The sequence below is a fragment of the Pelodiscus sinensis genome, chromosome 1, assembly GCF_049634645.1.
Source record: "Pelodiscus sinensis isolate JC-2024 chromosome 1, ASM4963464v1, whole genome shotgun sequence".
NCBI classification, from domain to species: Eukaryota; Metazoa; Chordata; order Testudines; family Trionychidae; genus Pelodiscus; species Pelodiscus sinensis.
Window position 1 is genome coordinate 23,611,831 of NC_134711.1, and position 16,256 is coordinate 23,628,086.

Sequence of the window (16,256 nt, forward strand, 5' to 3'; positions counted from 1 at the left end):
ACTTAGAACTGCCTGGAAAGTTTCTACACATGTGGATTCTCGGGAAATGCTGAACTGTTGCTTAAAAAACCCCAGAATAAACTGAATTAATGTACACTATGATATACATTTTTACTTACCAATTCAATCTTACTTGTTTTCCAGAAATGTGTTATATCCCCAAACTGTTTAAACATTCCTTTCAGATTCACCATTACGATAGCAGCTAACACAGTCTAAGAACAAATTTAATGACAGTGCTAGATTACCCTTGAAAACTAGGTCACTCAAATAGCTTTCCAAGACATCATTAAAATGGACACATCTATGCACTTTGTTTCATTGATGGGAACCCACCTGCAAGCCTGTTAGATGCACATTCCCTTTACATAGCAACTTTCAGGTTATCCATTAAGATAACGTGCAATCCCTAAAGCTTTAATAGGCACAGTATCCCACATACATGCCACTAGAAACATATTTCAATGTATTTAATGCATTAAAATCAGCACACACATTTATACTGTATTTGTTTAATTATCATAATTTCTTTCCCCACTGATCCATTTTAATAGCCTCTCTCCCTTGACATCCCATTCAAGAGTTCTCAACTCTATACAGTATGGAAATATAGGGAGATCTTACTTTCGTTTCTTTGGAGAAACAAAATGTCTAACATGGTTAGCATTAAGCGTCAGATGAGCGCTTTGACTCCTTTGCTATCCTCCACTTTCTAATGTAACTTAAGCTCAAGGGCCTAATCCTGGAAGGTGTCAAGTGCCCTCCTCAGTCCCACTGACCTCAGTGGGTATTATGGGCACGTCTTTGCAGGACAGGGCCCCAAGCTATTGTATCTCATTTAGATACAGATTTTGTGATAGCTAAGCAAAGCATGTTGACTTTTGCGCGCGCGCGCGCGCACACACACACACACACACACACACACACACACTAACTATTTGGGCAATGTTCCCATACCTGTGGTAGGGGTTCAAAGAGGTAACCAATAGCCACAATGACTAACAGAACCATGATTGAGGATAGCGTACCTGCAATCTGAACAAAAAGGTACAAGAAATAACATTGCTGAAGAATAAAAATAGTCCAAGGCAACACATCACAGAACAAACATTACTGGTTAACGTGATCTGTGTTTCTGGAAATACGGGCGGTTCAATGATTTTCTGATCCTTTTCTTCCTCTTATTGGTTTTATATTGACACATACTCTGTGCTTCCACTTTGGCCTGGGCTAGACTAGAATACCATGAAACATGCTGTTCACTTTCTCTGGATCAATCAGAGGTCAGACGATAGGAACATCTTAGCAAGCAACAGAGTCCAAAATCTGGACTCCCAAAAGTAAATGTCACCTAGCCTAAACATTGGGATTGACACACCTGAGTTTTCCCGCCAGTACTCTCTTGAACAAGACTCCGAGACATTGAGCAAGTGACTGCAAAGGTTTGGAAGAAGGATCCTGCAGAATTACATATTCCCAAGGCAATAAGTTCCTGTTTCATAGGAGAAATCAAAATCAAAAGAATAATGCAGAACAATTCCATAAATATAGATGGAGGCTACTTCTCCACATTACTTTAACAGCTATTTCTAAATTTACATAATTTCCTAACAGGCATTATAACCTGTGCTAGCATTGCACACACTAGTTGGCTCATATTGAATCATACATTAAACAAAGTATTTGGTGATGTGGTGGGACTGTTTTCCCATCTTTCCACAGCAATGATTTATGGGTTGAATTCTGAAATGTAAAACATACAGAATTATATAAAAGTTGTTCATTTTCAGGCTGAATTTGGGGTTAACTTTATGATTCAAGTAGTCAAATTATATGCAACATCTTCCTCTATACTAGTTATTTAGCAGTGCTGTGCGTAATTAAAAACTGTTATGTGTTACCCCGGAGATGGCTGCATTCCTGTGGTGGGTGAAGCAATTACTGTGTGTGTACACAACACACACACGCCACAGAGTAATTGCTTCACAGAAATGCAGCCATCTATATAAAAGCAAATGTATATTTAAGACATCCTACTTCACCTATGGAGCATTTCACATGACATACAAAACAAATATGATCCGGGGGGTACATCTCTAGCTGGAGTAAATGGGTATAGCGTCACAGAAGTCCAGGGAACTGTGCTAGTTAACAGCACAGAATTAGGGCCAACGTCTCTCCAGGTAAAAGAAAACAAATTGATGGGTTCAATCCTGTTCCCAAAGTCAGTAGTGGAGCTCGCAGTGACTTCAATGGGTGCAGGACAGGGACCACCATGGTGATGGTCAAAATCTTTCTTGCTTGTCCAAATACAGAAGCCTGGTATTGTGCTCCAAAGCTTGCAGACTAGGGGAGGATCCTGGTCCCAGGGAAGTCAGCAGCAAAACTCACCAACTTGAATGCGGACAGAAGTTCACTTAGGACTCGGGTGGACTGTCAAAGGGAGTCTGCTCCAGAGGCTGGATACCTCTTTTAACAACCCTCTCCTGTCAGTTCTGAAGGTTTTACCATAAACAACTAACAGCAAGAGGGAGCAGGCAGATGATAACAAAGGTTGGATTCTGTGCTGGTCTCTAAGGGGCTCAGCACTGAACTTGCAGTCTACGTGATGTTGATAAGGCATCTTTGTGCTCTCCCAATCCTGGGCTAGTCTGTGGCTGGCAAGGCCCCAGTGTAATCTAGACAGCCTGGTGATAGGGAGGCTAAGTTACAGCAATCTCCTAGAGCAGTGTTTCTTAAATTGTGTTCCACAGAACACTGGTGTTCCGTGAACAACTTGCAGGTGTACTGCAATCTCTTCTTTGTTTTTGTCTTTTTTTGTCTGACAAGTTTTTTTTTGAAGAAAATTTTCATAGGTGTTCCACATAAAAAATTATTATTGTTTGGTGTTCCGTGGTCTCAAAGTTTAAGAAACACTGTCCTGGGCTACCCTATAGAGCTCAGCACTGCCCAGAAATTCTGCAGTGCTGTGGCCCCATCCTTGACACACCTTGTAGATTGATCTGACAGCTACTAATTCTGCAAAAAGACCACCACTGACTTTTGATGGCATAAGAGCAGGTTCTTAGGGTTTACATTTTCATGGGCCAACATATTAAAAAAAAATCCAAATCTAGGTTACCTGATTTCCATCAATAGTGTACCCATGTTTAAGTGCAAAGATTTTGGCCATTGATATAGTCATGGAAAAGCCAACAATTGCTATTGCTAATGCATCTATAAATACTGCTGGGATGAGAGTTATATCAGGTCCCGTGGGAGCAAGTAATCTAAAAGATGAAATGATTAAAAAAAAAAAAAAAAAAAGAGTTACTATAGCAGCATGCCCACCACTCTGGAAAAAAAAAAGAGTATAGCCTGAATAAGGATATGCTACATTTACTGGCCTTACCCTGTAGGGATATGCCCAACAACATCCACTTCATATGTACTGGACAGATTCATTCCAGCTGAAACTCCAGTAGCTATTATTACCTAAAGAACACATGCGTAAACTTGTTTAGAAGACCACATTATTTAGATGTGCTCACACACTTTAAAAAAAAAAGGCTGAAAAAGACAAAGTGCAATCTAAGGGGGAAACTTCAGTTAAAACCAATGCTAGGAATAGACATTCATGGGATGTGATGGAAATTCTTAGTCCATTAGCTTCCTGAGGTTCACACAACCATGGAGGAAAAGGAAGTTTTCCCCTCTGCCTCACATTCCCTTTCTTAAGCTCCTCTATCTTTACACAAAATTTGAGTGGGGCATCCAGATGTACAGTCTCACATCTCTCCGTCAGGCTCCCACTGCATAGTCAAATCCTGGACATTGCAATATTAGGGTTCATGAGCAAAGAAAAAAAATCCAAGGAGACACTAAAAAGATGTTTACTAACACAAGCACTTATCATGCAACTGAGAGCACTTTGTCAAGTTGGTTAGGCTGTATTACCCCCATTTCACAAATAAGGCCCCCAACGTTAAACACAGGCAGTCCTGGAGATGAGAAACAACCCAATGAAAAAATGTGGCTTGAACCAGTCCAATATAAAATTCTCGGTCAAAAAGGGCAAAGGCTGATGGATCTTCTTCCATAAAATGGATTTAGTTCAGCTGTGGAAGCAGGAAAAGGGAATAAGGGAATTTGTGTGCAGCCATCTTGGTCTTGTTAACAAGAGAGCAAGAGTCAGGCTAAGTCTGTGGCCTGACAACGCGAGATCTGTAATTAGACGCTGCCTTTGCCTCTCGCCTCCATACGGAGATAAGGATAGAATGCTGACTCTGGCAGGGACCTTGAGATAAGGAGCATCTGGGTGGAACTAAATTACAAACCCCAATGGCTAACAGTTATGGGAAGGAGATTAATTGTTATTATATTTATAGACAGTATATAAACTGCTTCATAATTGCTTGTATTCGAAGATCTGCCTTGGAAAGGGGGGGGGGTTCCCCTCCATCCGAACCAGTTTTTCCCTTGCTGCAGCTCGTAATAAAACTGCCTCTGGCTACTTGTTGCTTAAACACAACGCAGAGTGAGGACAATACAGGCAGTCCCCGGGTTACATGGATCCGACTTACATCGGATCCCTACTTACAAACGGGGTGAGGCAACTCCGCACTAGCTGCTTCCCCCCAGCAAACCAGGGAGACGCGAAGCTAGCGCTCCCCCCAGCAGACCAGGGAGACACGGAGCGGCTTCTCTCAGCAGACACCTCAGCTTGAGAATAAAGGACTGAGGGAAGTGAGGTGTGGGAGAATAAAACTAAGCTCTGGAGAAATGTTTGGCTAGAGTTTCCCCTACAATATGTACCAGTTCCGACTTACATACAAATTCAACTTAAGAACAAACCTACAGTCCCTAACTTGTACGTAACCCGGGGACTGCCTGTATTTTCTTCCATACAGTGCTTTGGCCCTGATTGGAATGGTGTTTAGAAACATTAAGGTAGAAAAATATAATTTTTTTTTGTAAATCAAGGCCATGAAGATACATATATACAGTACACAAATTATTTTAACATTGAAGTCAGTGTCAAATCTAAGACTTCACTGCAAATCTACGTGGTCAAAACTACCATTCCAATGATAGTCTAATATTCAACTCCCACTAACTGTAAGAAGAGTTTGTTCTGTATTGTTCATACATTGCTGCCTTTGGAATCTCCAGACGTACCTTTATGCAAGAGTCTTAAGAGGATTTTAATAGGTATTAATCAGTAAGGTACTATATTAAATCCAATAGGTACTGAGAGTAATTTCTAAAAGATTAGCGAGCTGCAACACATGACTTATGAGGAGAGGCTGAGGGATTTGGGCTTGTTTAGTCTACAGAAGAGAAGAGTGAGGGGATTTGATAGCAGCCTTTAACTACCTGAAGGGAAGTTCCAAATAGGATGGAGAGAAGCTGTTCTTAGTAGTGACGGATGGCACAACTACTCACAAAGGCTATGTCTAGACTGCAAGCCTCTTTTGAAAGAAGTTTTTTTGAAAGATACTTTCAAAAAAGCCTCTTTTGAAAAAGAGCATCTAGACTACAGCCAGTACAGACAGTCTGGATGCTCTCTTGGTTTACATTACATAGTACTTTTTTTCGAAAGAGCACTTTTGAAAAAAGGCATTCTCTCTCGTAAAACGAGGTTTCCCAGGGTCAAAAAATTTACTTTTGAAAGAACACAACAGTCTATACGCAGGGGAAGTTTTTTCGAAAAAAGGCCACTTTTTTCGAAAAAACCCTGTAGTCTAGACACACCCTAACATCCCTAGTTGACTGGAGTATTGACTACTTGCTTTCTCCCCACCTTACTGCCTCTGAAAAGCAGTGGGGGAGGAGGGGAAAGGAGCCGGTGCTGGGGGGAACTGGTTTAAAAGCTGGCTCCCCCCTCAGCACCATCTCCATGATGCCGCCCTCTCTACCCTCGTTGCCTCTATTAGAGGCGGGGGGGATCTGCAGGGTTCCCAATGGGGAGCTGGGGCCTTCCACAGACAAGGCCTACTGCTGCCAAGCAGCCCCTATTCATGGCAGCAACCCCATTTAAAATGCAGGGTTATAGCATGAGTGGCTCCCGGAGCTGGCATGAGCCGGGACTGCTCAGTCCGGGCTCGAGCCAGCTCCTGGAGCTACCTCTGCTGCGGCTCTGCAGAGCGAGCCTTATTAACTACAGTAAAACCTGTGTTATCCGGCATGCTCAGGGATTAGGGTGTTCCTGTTATCTAAAAATTCCGGTTATCTGAGGGTCCCATCAACCTAGGAAAAACCAATGGACAATACTAGTAAAACTCAAGTTTTTAATATTGGTAGTTTTATAGTGTGAGGCACCAGTTGGTCTCACATTTCTATTCTGAGTTAAAGATGATTAATACTTCTTAAATAAAAAAATTGTTAAGCCAATCATAGTAAACCAAGCCAGGCCTGTGTGCCTGAAGATGTGACAGTATTGTGGCTGGGGGCAATACTGGTTAAAGTTCTCTGGTTAACAGAGTGCGGGATAAACAAAGATTTCACTGTAATTATGTAGTCGATACAAATGGTATCGACTACACGATTAGCCAGATAATTACAATTTAACATCCTTAGGCAGAACGAGGAGCTATGTCTCAAGTTATGTAGGTTGGATATTGGGAAAAACTATGTTATTATTATGAGGATGGTGAGCCACTGCAATGGGTTACCTGGAGAGGTGGTAGAATCTCTATCCAGAGGTTTTTAAGTCCTGGCTTGACAAAGCTCTGGCTGGGATTACTTAGTTAGGGTTGGCCCTGCTGTGGGCAGGGGGTTGGACTTGGTGACCTCGACGTCTCTTCCAATCCTATGATTCTATGAATCAAGTCTTTTCTATAGGCTTTTGAGAACCATCTATATAATATACAGCAGGGATATTTCTTTACTGTTAAATTCCACAGGACTTTTCCATGTATGCTTCACATATGTAAAATATTCTGTGTAGATGCACAAAATATACAACTGTTCACAACTGACTTACCACAATGATTTCCATAGGAATAGGAGCTGGCAGTTTCTTCTTAAACCGGTCATTAATTTCTTTGCCACTCAGCAGCAAAACAATACATGTTAATCCAACAACTAAGGATGCTATGTTGGTTTTTGTGATATTTGAAAGTACAGCAATTAAACTCTGCAACATAATAAAATTCTGATAATTAGTACATGATGACAGTATAAGTTGTTTTTTACTCCTTCACTTTACTTTTTTATGCAGTAAAGATCTGAGTAAGGGGAGTATGTTATTAGAGCAAGTGCTGGCCCAAAACATAGGACATATTTAAGTGCTTTGTGGCATTAATGTACACCTTTTTATAGCTAAAAGATGCAATACCAGAGTTTGTACAGAACAAAGGCATTATCGGGGGGGGGGGGGGAATAAGTCTAAATATCTAATTTAATCAAACTTAAATAGCCTTAAGCAATTTCTAGCATGTGAAATCTGTTCAAAGCTGCATGAACAGTTCCTGGACACACCCAGTGAGTTACTATGGCAATGGATTATTTTTGGTCAGACGACTGGTCTTCCAAAACTGCTGCTGGACTGACCAAAAACCCTAAGATTTCTTAATGTTAAAAATGTTTTAAAAGGAAGCATTAAACTGTTGCATTAATAAAAGAAGTTACAAAAAGAAACCCACAAGGAACACAAATCTCAAGCCTTGCAGCAGGCAGCTACTCACTTATACAAAGGTGGTGAAGGTTATACACTATGCTTTGAAAATATTATCCTTTTTATTCTAAACTGTTTTATGTGCCAATTTCCCACGAGCTTTTTGATAGTTCACCTAAGCATCAAATCTGGAAAGTTACCATGACACATCCCTTGTTTCTGGAAGGCTGCTTACAGTTGAACACATAGATAATTAAATGTTTTAGATTTTCTATAGCTCATTATACCATTGTTGTTTTAAAGAGGGTTGTTAAAAAACCATTAATAATGTGGCCGTGTAACCATTAAAATCTTCACGGTTACACGCTGCAGGCTCTGCAGTATAAAGTTTATACTGCAGAACCTGCAGTGCAGCTGCCTCCCCGGGAGCAGGGCTGGTAGCCAGTGCGTACTGGGAGCCGGCTCCTAGCTATGAGCCCTGTTCCCGGGGAGCGGGTTGCACTGTGGGTTCTGCTGTATAAGCTTTATACTACAGAACCCATAGTATGGGGTGACAGCTGGCTTCCCGAGAGCAGGGCCAACAGCTGGAGCCAGTGCATGCTGGGAGCCAGCTTACTAGTGCATCAGCTTCCAGCTGCTGGCCCTGCTCCCCAGGAGTGGGCCTAGGAATTGACGTGTAACCATTATGGAAACTGATAAGCTCTGGCTTATTGGTTAACCATTTAAATGGTTACATTCTTTTGTCCCTATTAAGCGCTGCAATTTTTCTACTGGTGTACCATCATTAACCAATCAAAAGGATTGTCTCCCCTCTGCTCTGACTTTCTTGCTCTGGTCTTAGAGACAGATACTGAATTTCAGCAAAATCAGGCCACACCTACACTGGTGAGGAAAATCGATGTAAGATACACAATTCCAGCTACAGCAATTGCGTAGTTGGAGTCGATATATTTTACACTGATTTTCTGGGGTGGCCCCACAGCAGGAGGCCAACGGGAGAAACTTTCTGTCTATTTCCCTTGCAGCGAATGGAGGTGGCCTCTGTGTTCGATTTAGTGGGTCTTTACTAGACCCACTAAATTGAACTCCAGAAAAATTGATTGCTGAGGCGTTGATCCTCTGGTAAGCGGAGTCATGACCTCAGAAGGAGCGATTGTTGAAATGTATTAGAATCTGCCTGTTTACGAGAACACAATGTGCAACATGCACACAGCAATACAGCTGATAAAGGGACATGCCCATTTAGACAATTTATAAAACTTAGTGTATATGGTATCTGAGTCTTCATAGCTCAACTGTATGTGTTTTTCAGATCCATACACAATGGTTTAGCATATACTTAAATTACAATAATTAAATCAGAGCTTTTGAATATTTTCTAAACTGGAGCGTTGTCAGATGTGGAGATTGAAGATGATCGGGATATATTGTTTATGTGAAAAGCATAGGAGTACAAAATGGGAAGTAACTGCCTAGAAAGGTATACTGCAGAAAGGTGTCTGGGGATCATGCGCTTTTAAGATAATTACTTACATATAGAACTGAAAGGGCTCCACTGTAGCGTTTTGTCTTGATTCCAAGCAAGTACTTTAACTGGGAGGTAAAGACATGAACTGCTGCTGCAGTAGTGAACCCTCGTACCAGCGGCTCCGTTAGATAGATGGCTACAAAACCAAATCGAAGGAGACCTAAAGACAACTATTGAAGAACAATAGGGTCAAATTATGCAACTCACCAATGCACTCAATTGTAATTTAAAAGTCAGCACTGTAGAGAACACAGTGCAGACCTGATTCTGGTCAATGTTCATAGATACTAGGACTGGAAGGGACCTCGAGAGTCCAGTCCCCTGCCTCATGTTGACATTAAACAAACCATCCAAGCCAATCTTGAAAACCAAATTCTATTTTCCCCTTTCTGCAGGAATAAAGGTTCAGTGAGAAACCTTTTCACTGACCCAGGCCAATCTGAATGGGGCTGGGAGTTTCTGTGCCATCAAGATTAGGGTAGAGTTGGGGTCCAGATAGCCTATGGTTCATGGAGGGCTTTAAAGGAAAATGGAAATATGTTTCTCGTAAGATGGGAGGTGGAAGTGGTGAAGGAGGAAAAAGATCTCTGATGTACCCCAGCCAAAGAAAAGCTGTCAGGAGAAATGCCGTTTCCAAGTTCTCCCTTCATTATAGGTGCAGAGTTAACATGACGCAGCTCATATTCTACAGAATGGTGCTGGGGCACGAGAAGTAGCATTTTACTGTGAGAGAACTGCCTGAACTTGCCTTGCAACAAGCTGTTACCTGTATGATCCCTGAAAGTAAGGTGACTGCCACGGCTACCTTTACCCTCATGGAATCTCTGGCTTTATAGTTTTCAAGGAGATCAGTGCTATTGGTGGAATTAGATTCCATAATATTAAACATTTCATCAGGAGCTTCTCTGACAGCAACTCCACCAATCATCAGACTAATCACTGCAAACGTGCCTGAAAGAAGGGACAGGAAAAATAGGTTCAAATTCTGTACGTCATTTAGGACAAACTTTTACTTGCTTATCACTGGGATTCCTTATACAATGGAGTATTTCATGTTTGTACACTTTTGTGGAATTAAACATTTGTCCCCTATCTATTTTAGAATTTTCAATCAACAAAGTTGCATTTTTAGTAGCGAAATTTGCCCTATACTTAGCACCAGTGTTCCCTGTAAGCTGTATGATTGTGCAGCTCCTCAGGAGAGATTCAAATGCCACCCAGCTGACTAGCAGAGCTGCACGGGTAGGTTTCTTCTTTCTGCTGGTAGTGCACATTGTCTTGATGAACATAAAGTTTATTTTGCACATGGATGCAAAAAATTAGAGGGAACATTGCTCAGCACCAAGACAGTGATTTATACCTTGAACAAACACTCCTGTGGCAGGTAAATAGTTATTGTACAGATGCTGAGAAATTAAATAAATTTGTTCAAGATCATACAGCTAGTTGGCAGCAAAGAGGGAGCTCCTGGTGCTCAAGCTCATGTCCACGCCACTAGCTGTTTCAACTTCTATTCTTTCATAAGCAGATTAGAGGACAGCAAACTTAGCCTACCAGAGTTTGAGACTACAGAAAGCAGGTAAGAATTTCATGCTTTATGAAAAACACACTAACTTTCTCGTTATTAATTTATTTTACAAAATATTACTTGAAAAAGGAAACACTTCAATGGTACATTAAGAGAGATACCTATTGATATGTGTCTGGAGGTCCCAAAAAATGTATATAGAAAAACAGGATAAAATGAAGAATATAAGCCAAATACCGGGGGAACAGCTGCCAGCAAAGCGTAAGCTAACCCTAGAAAATACAAGCAGAGAGTTTAGAAAAAACCATAAGGATCTGTTCCAATATAAAAGTCCCATCAACTCTTAATGATATAAAGGCTATTAAAATACATATGGCAAATGCTGTATGTCACAAATCCAACGAGACATGAGGACAGAATGTTGCTGCACATTTAAATTTAGGGCCTGATCCCATAATCCAGACTTCCCACTGAGGAAACAAGAAGCTTGCAGTGACAGGTTTTGGGGAGGTGGTATGTAATTTTAATGGACCATGCTTTCAAATGTCAATCCCCTCAGAAACTTAACAGAACGAAAGACTAGAAGTTACCAGCTAAGCATCGTACATTTGTTTTACATCCTTTGCCAAACGTACATGCCAATTTTTACTGATTTACACTCATACAACCACACTAGGATCATTGGGGTTGCACCATAGTGCAAGTTAACACAAATTTGGCTCACATGTAAAATACAGGGAAACAACCAATATTTAATCTCTTGACCTTATTTCTCCCACTAATATACCAATGGAGTAAAAACAGAAACTTCTGGGTTTTTTGGCAGAAAAAAAAAAAGATCAGGAGCAGGCTTGCATGAAAATCAAGTTGGCCTGGCAAGACCCTCAACCCTAAGCTTCCCCTCCTCCTTCTTCCCCTGGCTTCCCCCTTCCAGCTCCCTCCTCCCCTCTCCCACCTCCTTTTCCCAGTCTCCCCAGAGGTTCATCCCCCCCTCCCCCCCAGTTTTGTTCAATAAACCCAGTTTCTATTTTTGAACATATGTGTCTTTTGTTTGACATCAGGAAGGGGGACTAGGAAGGGGTAAAATGGAAGGACGTGAGGGAGGAATGGGGCACGAGCCCCCGGTGGGGAGGACTGGGGTGGCTCTGAGGGCTCCTCAGGGTGGATGCTCTGCTGCATGGCCTCCTGGATCCTGACAGCCTCCTGATGGACCCCCCAGATGGCAGCCTGCAGCAAGAGCAGCTAGTCTGATGGTAACGACCCCACGAGATGCACCAGCATGCCCAGGAGCAGCTCTGGCTCCATGTGGCCGAGTGCTGTGGTGTCCCGAGTGTGGGCACTCAAGGCACTTCAAGACAGGACTGCTTTGCTGTCCCTCATCGAGGTAGACAAGCAAGCAGGGAACCCTGAGAACTGTCTGTCTGGGGTGGGGGTAGCGTCCCTTTAAGCACGGAGCTCAGTTAGCCTCAGGCAGCATCCTAACCAGATGCCCTGCCAGCACTGGTTCCGGCCAGCCTTAACTTCAGTTCAGGGTCCACTCAATGTGAATGCGCTATTTCAAAATAGTTAATTCAAATTAAGCTAACTCGAATTAACGCTGTAGTGTAGACATACCTTAAGAGTGCAATAGTTGGTGTTTACCACACATAACAGACATATAATGCCTTTGACTGACACATATGAATAGTCTGTCCAGCTAGTGTCTTATTTAAAATATTTTGAACATTTATCATTAAATGCAACTACAACTACAGATTGTATAAAATTTGCAAAAATAAAAAGAAGTCTGCACCCAGTATAAAAATCCTTAAGTTAAATTGAGAAATGCATAAAACTAATGGACTACACAATCAAAAAAGAAATAAAAGCTTTTTTCCAGAGGGTAGGGTTTGATTCTTACAATACATAGAAGTGATGTCACCTGGAAAAAACTCAGACATAGATGACCCTTTTACTCATTCTAAGATTTCTCTCTATTCAAAAAGCAGAGCATGATCTAGTGACGCAACTTCAAACCGAAGTAAAGGGAATTCACTGTAGCAATCCCATTGGTGTGCAGATCATTGCTGCCACTAGTATTGAGAAGTAGGTTAGTATTTTTACAAGTGGTTCTGAAAGACCTGGTGATAAAATGCAGATGGTGAACTGGGTCTAGGCTACATGAGTGTTCCCATTAATGTTGAAGCACCAGCGCTAGTGTAACAGCAAATATGGATTTCCCCGTTCCGAAAAAACCCTTCTGGGGCAGAGAAGAGACAGTTCCTGCCACAAATACTTTATTTTTCTTGCAGGGGAAGTGGAGTAGGATTTCCAAGTCATTTCAGTGGATTTTCACTCCTATCATTAAGCTTCTCTCCACAAAACACAGGCATCACCACCTACTACTCTACACTGGCTGAGCAGGAGAGAAAAAAAGGAGTAACCAGGAGTAACCACTATGTCATAAAGGAAAAGATAAGGATCAGTCTCTGGCTCCTAATATCACTGAAGTTGCTCTAGTCTAGACAGAGGTGTCAAGCCAATCTTGCACTACACATTGGTATTCCCAGAACACGCTAGGTGCCAGTGACCTGTACAATTGCTGTGGAGAAGAGGGGACCTGCCACTAATATCTCGATGAATAGGTAAGTGAAGGGAGAAGTAATGAAGATCTTTTATTAACATGGCATTTAACATACCATGAATAGTCTCTCTGACTCCATGACTCCAACAGGATTACTCACATGCTGACATACTTTGCAAATATTTAGTAGTGGGCTCTTTTGACTACAGGGAGAAATGTAGCATGATTCAATGGCTGGATTATTCATGTGTGATCTCCATGCAGTGTGTGCGCAAAGCAAAGTCCATTATTGTGGCATTAACGCACCATCATCCAGATCACTGCCACAAGAAGACACACATGATGCACTAGAAAGACAATACAATTACAGACCTTTACTCACCTTGAGGAAGCTGCATAACCCCAGTGCTTATACCAGAGACTATGTCTCCTAACAAATACGCTTTCACTGGATAACGGGGAAGCCATTTTAAAATCGGTAAAAAACTATAGAGATGAGACTTGGCTTTCTTGGAAGAACAACTGAAAATACACAAAGGGAAAGGAGGCAGATTATATCAGAGGGAGATTAAAAAGATTACAGAACCTATCCTCTTGCTCCCAAGTTCTTGCAGACCATTAGTTTTGATTTGCTTATTTTATTTTAGGATAAGTGAATAATCAGGCATGCAGATCAATTAAGAAAGAATTTGAAAGGTCCTACAGGTTGAACCTCTCTAATCTGCCACCCTCTGGTCCAGCAACCTCTGTGGTCCGAGATTATTTCAGTTAGCTGGATGTCTACTTATCATGGGTGTGGCATAATTTGACCCACAGTCCCATAATTTTCTTATGGCCCCCAGTTCTGATTCAGTGTTCTGTGCTGTTATTTAGTTCTAATTTACTTCTAAATGTCTCTAGGAGCCCAGTAAGCAGTGGCAACGTTGGTAATGCTGCTAGACAGCATTGACTTCCTGTGGTTCAACAAATTCTTTGCTTCTGCACCAACCAGGTCCTGAGGGTGCCAGACTAGAGAGGTTCAACCTGTAGAAGACATAAAAACACGCACAATCCGTACCGACAAGAGTGTGCTATCTTCTGGCTAAGAGGTTGAGGCGTCTTTTCCTTCTTGTGCAGCTGCCCTTCTAACAATTCTTGGTTATATACAGGTCTCTTCACACAGTACATCTGGGTTTGCACAAGGCACTCTTCAGGTTCTTGATCATGTTCCATAGTACATTTCAGTTATCAGGAACAGAAGAGCCACTCCAAAGTCCCTACAAAAAAGCCTTAGACATATATAAACATATAGTTTAGCTCATTATTGTTCTCTCTTGAACATCTAGTTTCGGGGTTCCTTCTAATATGCTTTAAGGACTTCAGTTTGATTTAAAGGACTCCAATGCTACAGTGATGAGTGCGTTAATAAATGCATTGACCAGTCAGCTTGTATAGCAGCCGTAAAAATCACAGTTGTGGTCTTTGTTAAACAGAAGAGAATATTTCTACCTTTCTCTTTCAGGTAAAAATCTCCTGCATCAATTATTTTGCAAGTATGGAAACTCAAATTTAACACAGAGGGTTAAATTCACTTTCGTCTGTTCTTCCCCTTTCCCTAACCACAGTCTTTCTAAAGAGGATTGCAACATTTTAGGAAAATGTGTTATTTCTGAGTTATTTCCTGCTACCTCTCTTTATAAACAGTAACTGTTAGTACAAGGAGCTGAAAGTCAAATACAAATACAGACTAACTTAAAATTTGCTTCTCTTTACTCTAAGCCAGTGGTCCCCAACCATTTGAGGTTGCCGGGCGCCAGGGGGCGTGGCCGTTCGCCTGCTGGGCGCCAGGGGGCGGGGACACTTGCGTGCCCGGGGGCGGAGCCCCCCATAGCCGCGCGCCCGGGGGCGGCGCTCTCCCCCGCCGCCAAGCGCCGCGCGCCCGAGGCCGGCGCTCCCCCCCCCCGCCAAGTGCCGCGCACCCGAGGCCAGCGCTCTCCTCCCCCGCCAAGTGCCGCGCGCCCGAGGCCGGTGCTCTCCCCTCCCCTCAGCGCCGTGTTAGTCTGTAAGGGTGTGTCTAGACTACATCCCTGTTTCGAGAAAGGGATGTAAATTAGGCACGTCGATATTGCAAATGAAGCCGGAATTTGATTTTTCTGTGCTTCATTTCCATGATGGCAGCCTCCACTTTTTTCCAAAACGGGGTTTTTTCGAAAGAAAACTGACAGTTTAGACAGAAATCTTTCAAAAATAAAATCCTTTTTCGAAAGATCCTGTACTCCTCAAAAATGAGGTTTACAGGATCTTTCAAAAAAAAGGTTTTTATTTTCGAAAGATTCCAGTCTAAACTGCCATTTTTTTTTTAAAAAAAGCCCCATTTCGAAAAAAGCGGCAGCTGCCATTATGCAAATGAAGCACGAGAAATTCAATCCCGGCTTCATCTGCAATATTGACGTGCCTAATTTAAATCCCTCTCTCAAAAAAGGAGGTAGTCTAGACACACTAACTGAAAAAACAGCAAATAGTCCTGCAGCACCTTAGAGACTAACAAAAATATAGACGGTATCTTGAGCTTTCACAGGCACAACCCACTTCTTCAGGTGAATCCAAAAAAGTTCATGATACCACCTACTTTTTTTGTTACTCTCTAAGGTGATTCAAGACTATTCGCTGTTTTTTAAAGCTATTTCAGCTAGTCTGACAATACACTCTGTCAAGTGGGGGATGGAAGTAGGCACAACCCTCATTAACATAAAATAATTAGTCTCTCAATGTCTGTGTCAGCTATTATTTATGTTTGACTTCCAAGTTTCTTAATACTTTATAGCAGTGGCTCTTAAGTTTTTTGGCCCGTGGCCCATCTGGCTGAATCCAAACCTATTCACAGACCAACAGTTGCTAATGGAAACTCACCAATAATTACATCCGAGCCATTTTGCTAGTGTTGCAGCTAGGGAGAATGGTTTATAATTTACATTATTAAACAGATTAAGCGTTTTAGCTCTCTCATGTTAGGTTTATCAAATTTCATTTTAATAAAGTAAAATGTTAATTTACATCTAAC

General features: G+C 41.9%; 2 protein-coding genes across 3 annotated transcripts in view; one reads left to right on the forward strand and one right to left on the reverse strand.

Moving 5' to 3' along the window:
• The window catches only part of SLC26A5 (solute carrier family 26 member 5), a 43,401-nt gene that overhangs the window by 17,397 nt on the left and 9,748 nt on the right, over positions 1-16,256 (reverse strand). For both annotated transcript variants that reach the window (XM_006137539.4, XM_006137540.4), the window contains exons 2-12: positions 14,274-14,484; positions 13,599-13,738; positions 10,815-10,925; positions 9,892-10,076; positions 9,131-9,295; positions 6,965-7,117; positions 3,392-3,474; positions 3,122-3,269; positions 1,379-1,492; positions 958-1,035; positions 120-215 (exon numbers count right to left, since the gene is read on the reverse strand). In XM_006137539.4, coding sequence (XP_006137601.2) covers positions 120-215; positions 958-1,035; positions 1,379-1,492; positions 3,122-3,269; positions 3,392-3,474; positions 6,965-7,117; positions 9,131-9,295; positions 9,892-10,076; positions 10,815-10,925; positions 13,599-13,738; positions 14,274-14,428 — 1,428 coding nt within the window. In that variant the 5' untranslated portion in view covers positions 14,429-14,484. The remainder of the gene's footprint in view (positions 1-119; positions 216-957; positions 1,036-1,378; positions 1,493-3,121; positions 3,270-3,391; positions 3,475-6,964; positions 7,118-9,130; positions 9,296-9,891; positions 10,077-10,814; positions 10,926-13,598; positions 13,739-14,273; positions 14,485-16,256) is intronic.
• LOC142819370 (uncharacterized) overlaps positions 1-16,256 on the forward strand; it is a 38,087-nt gene that overhangs the window by 9,127 nt on the left and 12,704 nt on the right. The gene's annotated exons all lie outside the window — the stretch shown is intronic.